This window comes from Mauremys reevesii, linkage group 3 (assembly GCF_016161935.1).
Source record: "Mauremys reevesii isolate NIE-2019 linkage group 3, ASM1616193v1, whole genome shotgun sequence".
In the NCBI taxonomy this organism is placed as follows: Eukaryota; Metazoa; Chordata; order Testudines; family Geoemydidae; genus Mauremys; species Mauremys reevesii.
In genome coordinates, this window is record NC_052625.1 from 204,213,871 (window position 1) to 204,231,091 (window position 17,221).

General features: G+C 52.6%; 1 protein-coding gene across 1 annotated transcript in view; it reads right to left on the minus strand.

The window, feature by feature from the left end:
• Positions 1 to 16,926, minus strand: part of KCNK3 (potassium two pore domain channel subfamily K member 3) — a 72,008-nt gene extending 55,082 nt beyond the window's left edge. The window contains exon 1 of the mRNA XM_039528432.1: positions 16,628 to 16,926. Within this exon, the coding sequence (XP_039384366.1) occupies positions 16,628 to 16,910 (283 nt within the window). The 5' untranslated portion in view covers positions 16,911 to 16,926. The remainder of the gene's footprint in view (positions 1 to 16,627) is intronic.
• Between the last annotated feature and the right edge of the window lie 295 nt (positions 16,927 to 17,221).

A 17,221-nucleotide genomic window follows, 5' to 3' on the forward strand; every position in this document is an offset into this window, starting at 1 on the left:
AGAGGCACGAGGTGCGACAGCCTCTCAGTAATTCATGAATAACCTGCCTCCCTCGCCCCTCCTGGCTAGGGGTGGGGGAGGGTTCCCCCCAAGTCATGGGTTTTTGGGACAGTCTCCTGCCAAGCCAATTTCTCCCTAAGCGCTCAGCCCTGCGCCATCTGTCTGATTCAGCCCATGGCTTCCCGATGCTCCGGCTTGGCAGGGGCACCTGGCACCTGGCAGACAGCCGCAGGCGGCTCCCTGTCTCCAAGGGACGGGGCTCTGCTGCCTCTGTGCATTCAGGGGAGGAGGGGATGTGGACGCCGTCGATCTGGTCCAGCGGCGGGGAGGATCCCAGCTCTCCAGCACGCTAGGCCCTGTGGAGAACCAGAGCTGGGCCAAAGGGCGATTCTGCCTCTGTGCAGCAGAGAAGATGGGTCGGGGCGGGGGAGTTTGCAGTTGCGGGGGGAAGATGGCAGAGGCAAGAAACTCCCCTTCTCTCAGGGCTGGAGCCCAGAGCTATTAGGCAGGCAAAGCCCCTCTGCCCCACTGCAAGCTGGGGGGCGGGGGGCGGGATAACCAGCCTAGGTTCTATCTTAGCCCTCCCTCCCAAGGCTGCTCGGGGACCCTTCGGCATCACCTGTCCCCACCGCTGTCGCGTCTGAGCACCTCGCAGGCTTTACTGTATTTATCCTGGCTGCCATCCCCATTGCACAGGAGGGGAAACTGAGGCACAGTGAGGCTAAGTGACTTGCCCAGGATCAGTCTGAGGCAGAGCTGGGAGCTGAGCCTAGGTCTCCCTTCGCCCATCCTAGCGCTCTAACCACTTGGCCATTCTTCCTTTTCCATGCAGGGACACTCAGCGGCACCCACAAGTGGCTTGCCCAGCTCCATGGACTTTCACAAGATTGCTCAGGACTGACACCAGATTAAATGAGACCAGAATCTGGTTCAATGTTAACTATACCTGAACGGGTAACCCAGCCCCGCTTTCACGGGGTGTAAAGGCAGCGAAAGCTGGCCAGGCGCATCTTGCAAATTGAGCATGCGAAGCACAATGGGGGGAGGGGGAAATCTAAATATACAGCAGCCCCATCGCCACTCTCTGCTGCCCATTTACCCCCTCCCCCCCGCCCCATTCCAACTGGAAGTCTGTCCTTGCAGAGCCCAGGAAAACCCACTGCAAGCAGCCCAACTGCACAGTTCAAACAGCCAACCCATGAATTAAATCCCCTTCCACTGGATACACAGTGCGCAGGTCTGATTTCCTGCCCAGCTGGAGCAAGGGTGGCAGTCACATGCCCCTTAATAATGGAGCAAAGTTCAATGTAATAAATACATTGAAAACAAACCGTTAGCTGGACAGAAAGAAGCCTGGCTGCGAAAGCACTTGAATAATACGCGGCTGAAGGAAGAGATTCCCTCTTCCAAAACCTGCCAGCAAAACTCCCTGTTCTATTGACTGCCAGCTACAAGGACACCATTGGTGGTGGCCAGGTTGTGACGTGGCTCAGTGCTGCCAGATCTCTCGGTATTATCGCACAGCTCATGCTCTTCGCTGTTTTCCTTACAGTCCCAGCTCCAGGACTCGGGAGTAGGTGAAAATCTCAGCTTCCATGTTCAAAGAAGCCAGGGCTGCCGAGCAAAGCTTGAGAATCTGACTCCTGAGCTGCACCGGGCCAGGAGATCAATACGACGAACCTGTGATGTGCTATTTTTAACAGGACTTTTTTAAAGATGTTCTCACGAGGGTTTTTTGGGGGGAGGGTCTGACTCATGATTTTTGGACACCTGGGCTTGGCAATCACGCGAACGTTCCACAAGCCCCATCTGCGGGGTGAAGGTCAAGGACCAGGCCGGGATTCATCCCTGCATCAGACCAGTCGCACGCTGGCGTCGTTCCACTGATTTCAGCACTGTTGCATTGGTGTTCAGTTGCAGTGACGCAGTAAGGGCACAGGCTCTTGATTTCCGTTTTAAGGCAGCCTGTGAACCACCCAAACGAAGCCATTTTGCACCCAGGGCTTGTTGCCAGCGGAGAAAGTTGTGTCCAAATTCAAGGCAATTCCAGCAGACCCGTGTTCGGATGCAGGACTCGGGAGAAACCAGGTCGAATCTCGGTTTTAAAATTCATCGCAGGCGGGTTCTCTGCGGCTCATCCCACAAGTGACTCACCTGAGAAGTTTCATGTGACACTGATTTGGAAGAGCGTCCGGTGACTGCGGGCAAAGCATTGGTTTCACACGGGGAGAGGCACAGCTGGGAGGCTATTCACCCGCAGATTGGGAATGTCCGAATAATCCCGGGGGGGGGGAGCTTTTAAAATGCAGCAAAGGGCCTCATCTTCCATTGTTTTTAGCCCTTTTCCCCATTCAAAGAGCTTTCCAAGTGGAGCCCTTTGCTCTCCCTAAGCCCCGCTGGCCCAGCCTCGCTAAGGGATTTCGGTAATTCCTCTGTTATTATCCCTGTTTTATAGATGGGGAAACCGAGGCACAGAAATGTCAGCACAGAACCCAGGAGTCCTGAATCCCCACCCCCACGCCCCGCTCTGATCACTAGGTAACACTGCCTTTAAGATCAACAGCCTTCCTCTGATTGGCTGGAAAACACCCAGCAAGTCTGTGCTCTGCACCAATCCAAATGAGGAAATCTGAGCTCCTGTCACTTGAGTGTGGGCATGAAGCCTCCAGCTCAGATGGCTGAACTTCCAGGAGCAGAAAACAAAGCCCTTGGGACAGAGCCACTGTCAGAGGACCGATGCCGCGTTCGCTGGCAGTTCAGACAGGGCTCGGAGCCAACATGAGCCGGGTAATAAGGTGCCCCTTAGAAGCTATTATAGAGATCTCCAGGGCCCCTGGAGACGTAGATTAGGAAGTGGTTCCAGAGATACGAGTGGCCCCGCGGGAAAGCCAGGACTTCGGTCGGGGTAATTGCCAGCAGTGAGCAGAGCTGCTATGCTAATGCCAGGCGCAGGGACACCAGGAATGCCGTACATTCTGCACAGGGCACCAGAGGCTCAGCACCCAGTGCTGTGCTGACCTTCCCTCCCTGCCCCGCAGCGCGGTCAGACAACTAGCTGCTAGCGCGGCGTGGCTTCACCAAGCCCCCCGGCTGGCACTGGGCAAAGGCGCAGAGGTGTGTGAACAAGTGACAGTACCCCAGATCCAGCTCGGGCGTCAATGCATGTCAGTACAGTACCACCTGCCTAAAACCAGCATGAGGTCAGGATCAGGCCCATGTCGTGTAGACAGGAAAAAGAGAGCGTGAAGACAATACCGCCTCCAAGTGTGCGCAGGAGGGAGAGAATCAGCAGACCAGCAAGCGCTTGGGAGATGATGTCTGAGCACTTCAGCTCTGTTAAACTTTCTTGGACTTTACTGGCCAGATCCTTGGCTGACCTAAATCAACATAAGAACATAAGAAAGGCCGTACCGGGTCAGGCCAAAGGTCCATCTAGCCCAGTATCTGTCTACCGACAGTGGCCAATGCCAGGTGCCCCTGAGGGAGTGAACCTAACAGGCAATGATCAAGTGATCTCTCTCCTGCCATCCATCTCCATCCTCTGACGAACAGAGGCTAGGGACACCATTCTTACCCATCCTGGCTAATATCCATTTATGGACTTAGCCACCATGAATTTATCCAGTCCCCTTTTAAACATTGTTATAGTCCTAGCCTTCACAACCTCCTCAGGTAAGGAGTTCCACAAGTTGACTGTGCGCTGCGTGAAGAAGAACTTCCTTTTATTTGTTTTAAACCTGCTGCCTATTAATTTCATTTGGTGACCCCTAGTTCTTGTGTTATGGGAATAAGTAAATAACTTTTCCTTATCCACTTTCTCAACATCACTCATGATTTTATAAACCTCTATCATGTCCCCTCTTAGTCTCCTCTTTTCCAAGCTGAAGAGTCCTAGCCTCTTTAATCTTTCCTCGTATGGGACCTTCTCCAAACCCCTAATCATTTTACATCACTGAAGGGAAGTCACTTGGCACCAGCTGGGGATCTGGCCCCATGCAGTTAACTTAAGCACCCATCTGAGCAGAGTACGGAGCAGCGGCTGGATCAGGGAAAGGATGGAGCAGGGATATTTTACCCAGCTCAGCTCCAGCTGCCATCCCAGTGCGGCCAAAAGCTTCTGCTGGAAGGATCAGCAGTGAAAGAGCAAAGACATTTGAACAGGCGTTTCGCCATTCGGGCTCAGAGCTAACAGCATTTGAGATGAGTGCAGCGGTTGATGTGCTTCAGAGTGATGGCGTCTGTGGCCAAGTGAACGTGTGGTGGAACTCCGCTGGAGCCAGAGGGTTACACTCGGGATGGAGCTGGCAATACGCAGGCGGCTCCAGGCACCGGGCAACGCTCTCAGAAGAGACGTGCGGTTGGTTTTAAATTCTGTAGCGATCAAGAGGGCCAACGGAGAATTGCTGGTGTTGGGTCTCTCACCTGCTGGGCCAATGGACTGGTCCCGGGGTTTGCCGGGGACTGGCTTAGCCCCACGAGAGGTTTGAAGGAGGAGAGAGGCACCTCCCCAGGGCACACAAGTGAGAAAGGAGCGGGAGAAAACAGAGCTTAAGAGCAGTGCTGCCCTGGAGCCGGGATCTAAACACACCCAAGGATCGAGGCACTGGGGCTCTGCACCCAGGCAAGCAAGCACCAACCCACGGAGATGAACGGGACAGACACCGGGGTCGTTTCCTGCTTTAATGTCCCTTAATGTCTCCTTCTTCTCCTCCCCTAAGGATCCTGCGGCCTCACCCTGATGACCTGACGCCTCAGGCAGATTGGTAACATAAATCTGTCCCACCAGAGTCTGCCAGCTTTCCAGCCTGGGCCTGTTGCTACCTTTTGGGGCGTAAATTGCACCATTTTCATCATTAGCAGCAAAAAGGGACGTCCTTTAAAAAGTGGAGGTTAAATCCTATGGGGGAAAAGAGAAAGGAGCATAAACTCTGGCAAAGGAAGTGTAAACGCACAATTAGGAAGGCCAAAAAAGAATGTGAAGACCAGCTGGCCAGAGACTCAAAAAGTAACAGCAAAAAAAAATGTTTTTTAAGTACATCCGAAGCAGGAATTCTGCTAAACAACCGGTGGGGCCACTGGACGATGGAGGTGCTAAGGAGCACTCAAGGATGATAAGGCCATTGCAGAGAAACTAAATGAATTCTTTGCATCAGTCTTCACAGCTGAGGATGTGAGGGAAATTCCGCAACCCGAGCCAGTCTTTTTAGGTGACAAATGTGAGGAACTGCCCCAGATTGAGGTGTCATTAGAGGAGGTTTTGGAACAAACTGATAAACTAAACAGCAATAAGTCACCAGGACCAGATGGTATCACCCAAGGGTTCTGAAGGAACTCAAATGTGAAATCACAGAACTACCATGGAGGATAGGTCCAGCAATGGCTACTAGCCGAGATGGGCAGGGCTGCCACACCATGCTCTGAGTGTCCTTAGGTTCTGCTTGCCAGAAGCTGGGAATGGGCGACAGGGGATGGATCACTTGATGATTCCCTGTTCCGTTCATTCCCTCTGGGGCACCTGGCATTGGCCACTGTCGGCAGACAGGATACTGGGCTGGATGGACCCTTGGTCTGATCCAGTCTGGCCGCTCTTATGTTCCCTAGATTCCACGGCCAGAAGGGACCACGGTGAGCATCTGCGCTGACCTCCCACATGACTGAGGCCAGAGACCTTCTCTGAATTAATTCCTTGTGGAACAAGAGCCGATCTCTCAGCAAAACACCCAGCCTTGAATTTAAAATTGTCACTGGGGGAGAATCCACCACAGTTCTTGGGAAATTCTTCCAATGGTTAGTGACCCTCCCTGTTCCCTCTCCCTGCAGGAGCCGTCTGCTCTCCAGAGCTTCTGCCACAGCTTCCTCCTCCTGCCTGGGACCTTCCAAGCTCTGTTAGGAGGCCCAGAGGTTCGCCATGCTAACACCTGGCCCATCAGGCTGAGAAGCAGTTAATTATGACACAACCAGGGCTAGGTGAACAGAGATGGCTGCCCAAGGCCTCTGGGCTCTTAAAGAGGCAGGCTGCCCTGTTACGATAACCTCTCTACTCCCGCTCAATATTCTTCTGTTCATCCCAGGATGGCATTAACCCCCTTGACTGCAGCGTCGCAGTGGGAGCTCATGTTCACCTGATTATCCACCCCCAGCCCCAAATCCATGGCACTGTCCCTGCTTTCCAGGATAGTCCCCCATCCTGTGAGCACAGCTCTATGCTTTGTTCCGAGCTGCATGACTCTATATTTGGCCATATCCAAACCCATGTGGTTTTCTTGCCCCCGGTTTAGCAGATTGCTCTGTATCCGTGACCTGCCCTCGGCATTATTTACCATCCCCCAACCCTTTGGGGCATCTGCAAACTTTATCAGTGAGGATTTTTGATAAAAATGTTAAACAGCCTACGGCCAAGAACTGACCCACGTGGGCCTGCACTAGAAACACACTCATTCGACGATGAGTCCCAGTTTACAGTTCTGTTTTGAGACCTATCGGTCAGGCACCTTTTAATCCATTTAAATGTACCATGTTGACTGTGTATTGTTCTAGCTTCTTAATCAAAATGTCGTGTGGTACCAAGTCAAATGCCTTACAGAAGTCTAAGCATATCACACCAGCACTGCTACCTTTAGCAACCAAACTCGTCATCTCATCCAGGAGATAGCAAGTTAGTTTGACAAGATCTATTTTCTATTAACCCATGTTGATTGGCATTAACTATAGTACCCAATTTTAATTCTTGATTGAGTCCCGCATCAGTGTTTTGCCCAGGATTGACATCAAGCTGACAAGCCTAGAATTACCTGGGTCATCCCAGATACTCTTTTAAAACATTAGCACGACATTCGCTTTCTTCCAGTCTTCTGAAACTTCCCCGGTGCTCCGAGACTGATTGAAAATCAACACGAACTGCCCAGAGATCTCCAGCTCTTCTAAAACTCTCCAGTATAAGTTGTCTGGAGCTGCTGATTAAAAAATGTCTAACTGTAGTAGCTGCTTGTTAACATCCTCCTGAATTACTGTTGTAATGGAAAATATTTCATCATCATGTGCTCTGAATACATCGTCCTTTTTCCCCAAATACAGGACAGAAATAGTTAGTGAACACTTCTGCCTCTTCTGCATTATTATCAACAATTCTACCATTTCCTTCTAGTCATGGACTAATACCATTGTTGGGATTTCTTTTATTCCTAATATACTTTTAAAAATTCCTTGTCGTCCTTAACTCTGGTGGCCATTCATTTCTCATTGTGTCTTTTTGCTTCCCTGATCAATTTTCTGCAGTTCCTAGCTTCTAATGAGTATTCATTGCTGTGACGAAGCAGGGGGCTTTCTTGCTGTTTTCAACGGTTTGCATGTGGAGCGCGTGGGACTCAGTTTCCCTGTGTGTTACTGGTTTTACGAGGTGGTGGGAGAGGGAGTTTGTTGTTACAGAGGGCCAGCGAACGGCCTGGAGAATGGATACCCCAGTGACCGGTGTCCTGGTGACTGGGAGGCCCAGCTCGGGAGTCACAGCCGGTTCTGGCCAGTGGGAGGACAATGGGCTGTGGAGAGAAGATCCCAGGACCTGACCAGCCCGTTCCAGCCAGAGGGAAAACAAAGGGGGGAGGAGGCCCAGGTGGCCTGTTTACCTGGGACAGAAGACAAAGGACAGAGGTGGGGCTTGGGGGACAGTGATATCAGATGCCCAGCTGGAAGGAGGGGGTTCTGGGCTGGCAGGGGAGAGCAGCCAGAGCCCACTCGGATGCTGGGGAGACTGGGATGTGCTGTGCTGAGGGAGGCCTGGCCTGAGGCCCTGAGTGTTTCCTGTGCTGGGTTCAATAAACCCTCCTGTGTTACGCTGGCTGAGAGTCACTCCAGGCTAGAGATGGGGGTTGCATTATTCCCTATGGGCGTGGAGGGCCCGGGGGGCCACAGCGAGGGCCCACGGCGAGAGACAGGCGAGCTGAAGGCTCAGAGAGGTGTGGTTCCAGGAGTCAGAGGGGCCTGCGGCTTAACCCCCGAGACAGAGTGGACCCCCGAGAAGGGCTGTCGCCCCCAAGGGGGTCCCTCCCAGGGACCGGACAGAGCCAGGAGCGAGCACGAGTCCTGCCAGTCCGGGACAATTGCTATCAACTTCTTCTTCTTTCCATTTGTTATATATATTTATAGCTGCTTTCGCTTCCTCTCTAAGACAAGGTGTTTTTAACCCTGCTTGCTCCATTTTTTCTGCCTCCCGGCTTGGCGGTGCTAATGGCAGGATGATCAGGGACTTTAGAGTCCAGGTTGTCAGATCAACGGGAAAGCTTTTTCTACGCTGGCTGGCCCAATCCAGGTTTACTGTGGTTCAGCCCATTTATACTACCCACCTGATCCCCTCTCAACAGCTCATCCTGGGGTAAGAGGGAGGGTCCTCTCATGGATCAGTTACTGGTTAAAAGACAGGAAACAAAGGGTAGGAATAAATGATCAGTTTTCACCGTGGAGTTTCCCAGGGGTCTGTACTGGGCCCAGTACTGCACAACATATTCATCAATGATCTGGAAAAAGGGGTGAACAGTGAGGAGGCAAAATTTGCAGATGGTAAAGAATTACTCAAGATAGTTAAGTCCAAAGCAGACTGCGAAGAGTTACAAAGGGATCTCACAAAACTGGGTGACTGGGCAGCAAAATGGCAGATGAAATTCAATGTTGACAAATGCAAAGGCATGAACGTTGGAAAACGTAATCCCAGCTATACGTATAAAATGATGGGGTCTAAATTAGCTGTTACCACTCAAGAAAGATCTTGGAGGCATTGTGGATAATTCTCTGAAAACATCCACTCAATGTGCAGCGGCAGTCAAAAAAGCAAACAAAACATTGAGAATCATTAGGAAAGGGATAGATAATAAGACAGAAAATATAGTGTCTCTATGTAAATCCGTGGTACAACCGCATCTTGAATACTGTGTGCAGTTCTTGCTGCCATGTCTCTAAACAGATCTATTGGAATTGGAAAAGGTTCAGAAAAGGGCAACAAAAATGATTAGGGGCATGGAACAGCTTCCATATGAGGAGAGATTAATAAGACTGGGACTTTTCAGCTTGGAAAAGAGACGGCTAAGAGGGGATAGGATAGAGGTCCATAAAATAATGACTGGTGGGGAGAAAGGGAACAAGGAAGTGTTATTTATCCCTTCCCATAACACAAGAACCGGGGTCACCCAGGGAAACGAACAGGCAGCAGGTTTCAAACAAACAGAAGGGATTATTTCTTCACACAACGCACAGTCAAGCCAGGGAACTTGTTGCCAGGGGATGTTGTGAAAGCAAAACTGGATTCAAACACAAACTAGACCAGTTCACGGAGGACGGGCCCATCAATGGCTATTAGCCAGGATGGGCAGGGATGCAACTTCACCCTCTTGGTGTCCCTAAACCTCTTATTAGCAGAACTGGGAGTGGAGGACAGGGGTCGGATCACTTGATAAAATGCCCTGTTCTGTTCACTCCCTCTGGGGCACCTGGCACCGGCGACTGGCGGAAGACAGGACACTGGGCTAGATGGACCATGGGTCTGACCCAGTCTGGCCGTTCCTACGGTTTTATGTTCTAAGTCTTCATAACCCCTCGTGTTTCATTTACATTTTGCCTCCTCTCCATATTCTTGAATTAAAGCCACCAGGAAAATGGCACCTCTGTAGCCCAAATGGTTAAAACGCACCCCAGTGAGCAATGGCTGGAGACGGTTACAAACCATAACCCACTGAAAATACAAGCGTCGGCCCAGCCACCTCTGTTGGCAGGAGTGGAGTATTGCACAGAGCAGTACAAGCTGCAAAGCCCAGAGCGTCAATGTGATGGGGGTCCTGATTCCATCATCTCAACAAAGCATTCACTGAATGAGAGCCGTCGATATCCAACGCCAGCAGCTGCCCCTCGCCTACCCCAGGAGATGCCAGCTTTGTCTGAGAGATGCACAAAAGACCGATCCTAAATTATTCCTTTGGAGTCTTCCAACCAAATGCGGAGCTGGCTCAGCATGGCGTCCTTTTAAAAACAGCAGAGGCACAAGTGCAGTAGTCTGCACTAGGTTAATAGATTCCAAGGCTGGAAGGGACCATTGTGATCATCTGGTCTGACCTGCTGTATAACGCAGGCCAGCGACCTGCCCCACAGCAATTCCTAGAGCAGAGCTTTCAGATAAACAGCCGGTCTGGAGTTAAACATCGGCAGTGATGGAGAATCCACCACGGCCCTTGGTGAATTGTCCCCATGGTTAATTGCTCTCACTGTTAAGAGTGGACACCTTATTTCCTGAATCTGTCTAGCTTCAGCTTCCAGCCACTGGATCCTGTTAGACCTTCCTCTGCTAGACTGAAGAGCCCAGGATTAAATATTGATTCCCCATGTAGGTACCTAAAAACTGTGATCAGGTCATCCCTTAACCTTCTCCTCGTTAAGCTAAATAGAGTGAGCTCCATGAGACTGTCACTATACGGTTCGTTTGCTAATCTTTCGATCATTCTCACGGCTCTTCTCTGAACTGTCTCCAATTTCTCAACCTCCTTCTTGAATTGTGGGCCCCAGCACTGGACCCAGGATTCCAGCAGCGGTTGCACCAATGCCAAATACAGAGGTCAAATAACCTCTCTGCTCCTACTTGAGATTCCCCGGCTTAGGCATCCCCTGATCTGTTAACATTTTTGGCCACAGCACCATACTGGGAGCCCAGGTTCAGTTGATTATCCACCACGTCCCCCAAATCTTTCTCACAGTCACAGCTACTTATCTACCTACTGCTTTGTCAATTGCAACCTACTAGAAAGGCGCTATTCTTTCTGCTCCAGGATGGAATGATTCCCCTTCTGCTTGATTTTGCTAGATCTTCCGTTTTCCAAGGCTACAAGGCAAAAGGCGAGGCAAGGAGGGGTATTACTTGCGGAGAAAGGGTGTTGGGTAGTGCTCTCTTCGAACAGGCACCAGGTTCCTTAAAGGGGCTAGAATCGTGTGGTAAGAGAAATCCAGATCTCTAGGTCTGAAACGCTGCCGTGTCCCCGACTCCTTTCATCCATCTCCAGAGGTTACAGTCAGAGATCTACACTGGCAAAAACCAAGGCCAGTCTCGAAGCATAGGACGCCCCATGTGGTCCAGTGTAAGCATCGCACCACAGAGCCATGTTAAATCATCACACACTAGGCATGAGCAGCATATGAGGTATTAAAAAAAAAATGTGTTCTTTGAAAGCCAGATTTCTTTAATCAAGGCCAAACATTCTTTCCCCGCAGGACCGAAAGAACACGTACTAAAGAAGGTCAGAATTTGTTCTGTAATCAGCATAGCACAAAACACGTGGGAATGAGATCCCTCAACAACTGAAAACTCCTCATTCTGAAAAAGGACGTAACTCAAAAGCACCAGCTGGCTAGTTCCAAACTTCATGAGAATTTTCCGCTGCAAAGGTCATTGACGGCGATGATTATTCTTAAAAGTCTGAGACTACAAGTCCCAGTATGCAACACTTAACTCTTTGAAGACATTGTAAATGGACGGCACTTGGCTAGAATTTAGCATCTACAGTTTTCATCCCTTGATCTCAAAGTGTTTTTCAAAGAAGGGTAAGTGTTGGAGCTGGCTGGAATTTTTCTGATAGAAGTTTTTCCATCAGGCATTGCCATTTCATTGCAGCCAAAACTTTCCAGGGGAATGGGTGTGTTTCATTTTGAAAAAAAAAATGGAAAAAGAATGTTTCAGTGCTGTTTCAAGCTGATCAGAATGGAACATCGCACCTAGTTTTTATTTAAAACTTGATTTTAGTTTATAAATTATAATACAATGCTTAAATGTCATAATCAGAACAAAGCTGTTTGATTTTTACAGAACAGAATGTGTCAGTTATCCTGACATGAATTCTTTTTCCGAAAATTCCATTTTGTGGGAAATTTTGAAATGTTTTGGTTTTGTTCCAATTTGGAAAGAAAACAAATTTCAAAATGGCAGAACATCTGACCTCCAACCAGCTCTATTCAGTGTCATTACCCCCACGTTACAAGTGGGGAAACTGAGGCACAGAAAGGGGAAAGTGACTTGCTGAAGGACACAGAGTAAGTCAGTGGCAGAGCCAAACAACGCTTTGTTCTCTAGACTCCCAGTCTTTTGTCAGACCCATTGGGCCACACAAACGGTTTTGAACCAACTCAACCTCAACAATAGTGCGGCTACCACAATGGTGTGCTATTATTTAGAGCTTAGCCTGTATTCCAGGCACACACAAAGCTCCCACTGGCTTCAATAGGAGCTCTAGATGTATAAATAATGCTGGTTTTAGCCCTTAAAATAAACTGCTGTGCTCCACCTGAGGTGACTGCATTTCAGTGGTGGCAAGTGATCTCTGTGCGGCACAGCTGTGTGACTGTTGAACAGCTGCTGCGCCACACCCCAGAGGTGGCTGCATTTCAGTGGTGGGTGAGCAAAAATCTTACCTGAGATGAACAAGAGGAGACATGATATATACCAAATAATGAATGGGACAGGAGAAGTGAATGAATACTGCCAGGTGCCTTGGCTCATTACATAAAACCAAGGGCCTCTCAAAGTAACCAAACTGTGGCCCGTTCAACACAGAGCAAAGGAAACACTTTTGCACCACACTGAGCTGGCCTGTGGAACGCACTGCCACAGGACAGCATTAAGGCCAAATGCGGAGCAGGATTCAAACAAGGGATTGGGCATTTATATGGGTACTGAGAACATCTCGAGTTAGAAGAAGAATTCAGACACAACCAAGAATGTGGAAGGGTTAGTCATCAACCTCCCCGCTTCAGGGCATAAACTGGGACCTCTCCCTGTAATGTGTCAGGAAGAAACTTTCCCAGTGGTTATTCCCAAATAGGGTGGCCAGACAGCAAGTGTGAAAAATCGGGACGGGGGTGGGGGGTAATAGGAGCCTATATAAGAAAAAGACCCCAAAATGGGGACTGTCCCTATAAAATCAGGACATCTGGTCACCCTACTCCCTAACAACCCATTGCAGAGATCTTTGCATCTTCCTCTGAACCACCGAATGCTGCACAGGGCATGGCACAGAGGGACCTGGGATCTGCTCCCATCTGATGGTTCCTATCAAAGCCACACAAGTTACTGCTGATTCTTTCAGGAAGCTGATTTCCAAGGGACATGAAATGCTGGTCCAGAGGGAAATGTGTCAGGCAAAAAGATCTACGGTAGGAAGGAAGAGACGCTGTCCGCGGGGGTTTATGGAAAGTGTCCCTTGTAGGGAGAAACGGATTGCAAGATCAGTACCAGTAATAAACGTAAGCAATTGAAAAGGGCAATTAGAGGAGGAGGGAAGGCATGCAGCGCCCAGCTGCACAGATGACTCCTGCTAACAGTCAAAGGCTGCTGGAGCGTATTCCCAGCTGGAACATGAGGCAGCTGAGACAGTCGAGGATGGTCGTGGGGGGAAGATGGGCAGGTTTGTCAGAGACTGTCCCGAGGGTGAGAGGAGAGGATGGCAGGACACCGGATCTTCAGGATGGGCTGGAGAGGAGGAGGCCAACGGGCAGCTAGACACAGCTCCTGGGTGTTAACCATACAGATGTGCAGCCGTCGAGGACTATGGTTCCCAGCACGCATTGCTCCATAGGGAGCCGAGACACGCCTGGCCACTCGGATCCAGGCGACGCTGTGCATGCTGCGGCCTGCGCCTACGTATCCAAGAGGAGGCCAGCTGCAACCTGCTCTGTTTAATGCAAATGACAGGCCTCATGCTGCAAGCTGCCAGCTGCCTCCTGCACGATGCTGGGCGCCCTGGCTCCCGTTGCCCTCCAGAAGGCAGGAGCAGGTGCGTGGATGGAAGCCATGGCCCTGAGGGGCCTGTGCATTGAAGTCCTTGGCTTGGGGTGCCCCAGATACTGCAACGATGGAAACCGCTAGGGGGAAAGGTGTCTAGAGTGGACATGGAACCCAGCCCTGAATAGCCAGGCTTGCTCCAGGAGGGATCCTGTCCCCACCCCATGGATCGAACAGAGCCACTCTGGCACCCTAAGCCACCAGCCACTCCACGGCTGCTGCACTTCAGCGTGGTGGGGTCAGTCTATCTGCTGAGCCACAGATCAGCCAGCCTGGCTCGCCACCTGCCCCCAGCCCTGCACAGCCCGGATGGAAAGGGCCCCCAGAGAGCATGTGTGTTAGTGGAGGGGGTGAGTGACGAGAGGGAAGCAGAGGGCAGGGAAGGGGCTGGCAGGGGGAAAGAGGGGAGTGGGAGGGTAAGAACCAGCGTAGGCAGCCGCAGTGTGGAGTCCAGACGCAGGGCGGGTAATTGGCGTGAGCCCACCCCCATCTGCTCACGCTCCAGAGGAGAACCCCGCAGAGCTTGGCAGGATTCGGGACAGCTGGCTGCCCGCTCAGCAGGCTGGGGCAGGGCTAGGGGGCATCGGCAGGGCGTGTGCGTGGAGGGGTACAGGACTGGAAGAGTGGGGGGCTGTGGGTCAGGGCTGCAGGGCATTGGCGCAGCGGGGTGGCACTGGGCCAGCAGGGGGCGCTGCAGCTAAGGGTTGAGGTGCCCTGGCAGGTTGTTTTGGAGCCAGAGCAGGTGCTATTCCAGCTCCTGATTGAGGCCTGCCCCGTCTGACCTCACTGTCCCCGTCTGACCTCACTGTCCCGGTCTGCACTGTGGCTTCATGCCAGCCCCCCTCCTCCGGTGTCAGCAGAGCTAGGAGCCACCAGCCACCTCCGGGGGGTTTAACACCACACCGATGAATCCTGCTCTGAGCCGGATTCCATGACAGAGGCTTGGAAACACCAGCCTCCTGTCTACACCAGGGGCTGCTAATGCTGGTGGAGTTTGGTGGGGGTAGCTCAGGCAAGTTCCCTAGTGCGGACGGGGCCACTGCATCTGCCACGAATCCCTCCCTTTCCTGGGCCCAAAGGAAGATCGAAGACCACATCAGTAGGAGGGAAAACATCAGAAGTGGGTTTGGATTTGTTTTGCTGGGTTTTTTTACCGGGCTTTGTAGCGAAACAAGCCCATTGTGCGAGTGACAGCCAAGGTGGCTTTATTCTCAGGGATGCTCATCTTCCAACTCCTTGGAGCTTTTTTGCAGATATTTCCCCCACGGCGGAACAAGGCACATGCAGAGAATGTGAGGCCAGTTTCAGATGGCGCTCAGTGAGGTTCTGCCACCGAGATGGCCAGGGCGGACACAGCGTCCTCGGCCATAGGGGTGGATGTCCTAAACCCCACAACAGGGAGATTTGCTTCCACACAGGAAATCACAAAGAGCTGCCAATGGAGTCTTTGCAAAGGCGCTGGTTAGACTACACTAGCCCTGGGATGCACCAACCGAATTTGGAAGCCAGAGAGGGACTTGCTACCTGCTCTGGATCCGGTTTGCTCACTAACGCCCCAGGCACCTCGCACCTGATTCTACTCCAGTTTCTGCAGCGGTGTAAATCAGGAGTGGCTCGACTGGAGTCACGCCGGTGTAAAAATGGGGGTCAGAAATGAATCAGGGCGCTGAAATTGGCCCTTCCTCGCTGCATCAAACTGCACCCATTTGAATCTGGTTCAGTAGCGGGGCTGCACCTGATTCTGTTCCGACTGACGCTGAGGTAAATCAGGAGCAACTGCACCGGAGTCAGAAGGCGCGACAGGCGCCTAAAACAGGCGTGAGATCAGATTTAAACCCGTCCGGCGGCAACTGGGCCAAATTAGTGCTGAGTGGGCTTGGGGGTGTTGCCTGCTAACTTCGCCGGCTGGAAAGAGCCCTGCCCAGGTGGGGGAGGGCGCGAGGTCTCACTCTGGGAATCGCTTCTGCTTCCACATGACACCTTTTAAAAATACCCACGAGGGAGGAACCCTCCGCAGCCCCAGCAACAACAACAAAAGCAAAGCCCCGGGGAGTGGAATCCCCCCCCCCTTTGTTTTCATGCCTTGGAGAATTGCAAAACAAGTGGCTTATTTGCAAACAATCCGCCCCCCCCTTTGCACGCTTGCAAATTGCAAAACAATGATTCGCAAGTGCGTGTGTGTGTATGTGCGTGTGTGTATGTGCATGTGTGCGCGTGTGTATGTGTGTGCGCGCGTGTGTGTATGTGTGTGTGCGTGTTGTCACGGTGCAGAAAAACCAGTCCCAGGGCAAAACACAGCGAGGAGTTTCCCAGGGGTCCCCGACCCCCGACAGCTTCTTGGGGAGGAAAATTCCGTTACCCTCTAAGCCAGCGCACCCCACAAGCGAGTCCGGCTGCCAGGCGCTCCCCAGTTCTTCCCGCTAAGCGCCCCCGACCCCCGTTAGTTACCCAGATCCACCAAACCCCGCGTCGCCTGCCCTGCAATCAACTCGCCTGCCCCGCAGCTCCACAACTCCCGCTCCGGGCCAGCCACCGAGCCTTTGCCGGGGGCGGCAGGGGAGACCCCCGGGCGTTTGGAAGGAGCCCAGGATTGGGGCTGACTCCGGAGCGGTCCCATCTTTCCCGACCGCCGGTGCAAAGCGAATTAAAAGGGGAGGGAGGGGGTGTGACAGGGGGTCCCACCACGAAGGAGCGGTAACAGCCTCCTTTCTCCAGCGACTAACCCCACCCCCCTCCATAAAAGCCGGGGGGGGACCCGCGCCCGCCCCGGGCGCTCGCCCGCCCGCCGCCCAGACGCCACGGGGATGGGCGCGGCGGCCTTACCGATGGTGGTGATGACGGTGATGGCGAAGTAGAAGGAGCCGGCGAATTTCCACTGCACGCCGGCCTTGTGGGGCTTCAGCTTGAGCACCACCCACTCCAGCTCCTTGTAGCCGGCGCTGCTCAGGTTGTATTTGCTCTTCAGCTCCAGCTGCTTCTCCTCCAGCCGCCGCCGCTCCGAGGTCTCCTGCTCCGACTCCAGCGCGTCGAAGACGGCGGCGCCCACCAGCAGGTAGGTGAAGGTGCAGATGATGAGGGCCAAGGTCCGCACGTTCTGCCGCTTCATGGTGCGGCTGCGGCCGGGGCCGGGGCCGGGGCGCGGCGGGCGGCCGGCGGGGGTCCGGCGGCGGCGGCAGCTGGAGCGGAGCTGGCCTGGGTCATGGCTGCGCCGAGACACCCCCCGAGCCGAGCCGCGGCGCTGGAGCCCGGGCTGAGCTCGCCGCCGACTGGCGCGGGGTGGGCGGGAGCCGCGGGGAGCTGTTCGTTCAGCACCACCCCCAGGGGAGCCCGCTCGGCTGCCGGCCGGCCTTATAAGGGCAGGGACCCGCGGGGAGACACACACACACAGAGACACAGCGAGCGGGGAGAGACACACAC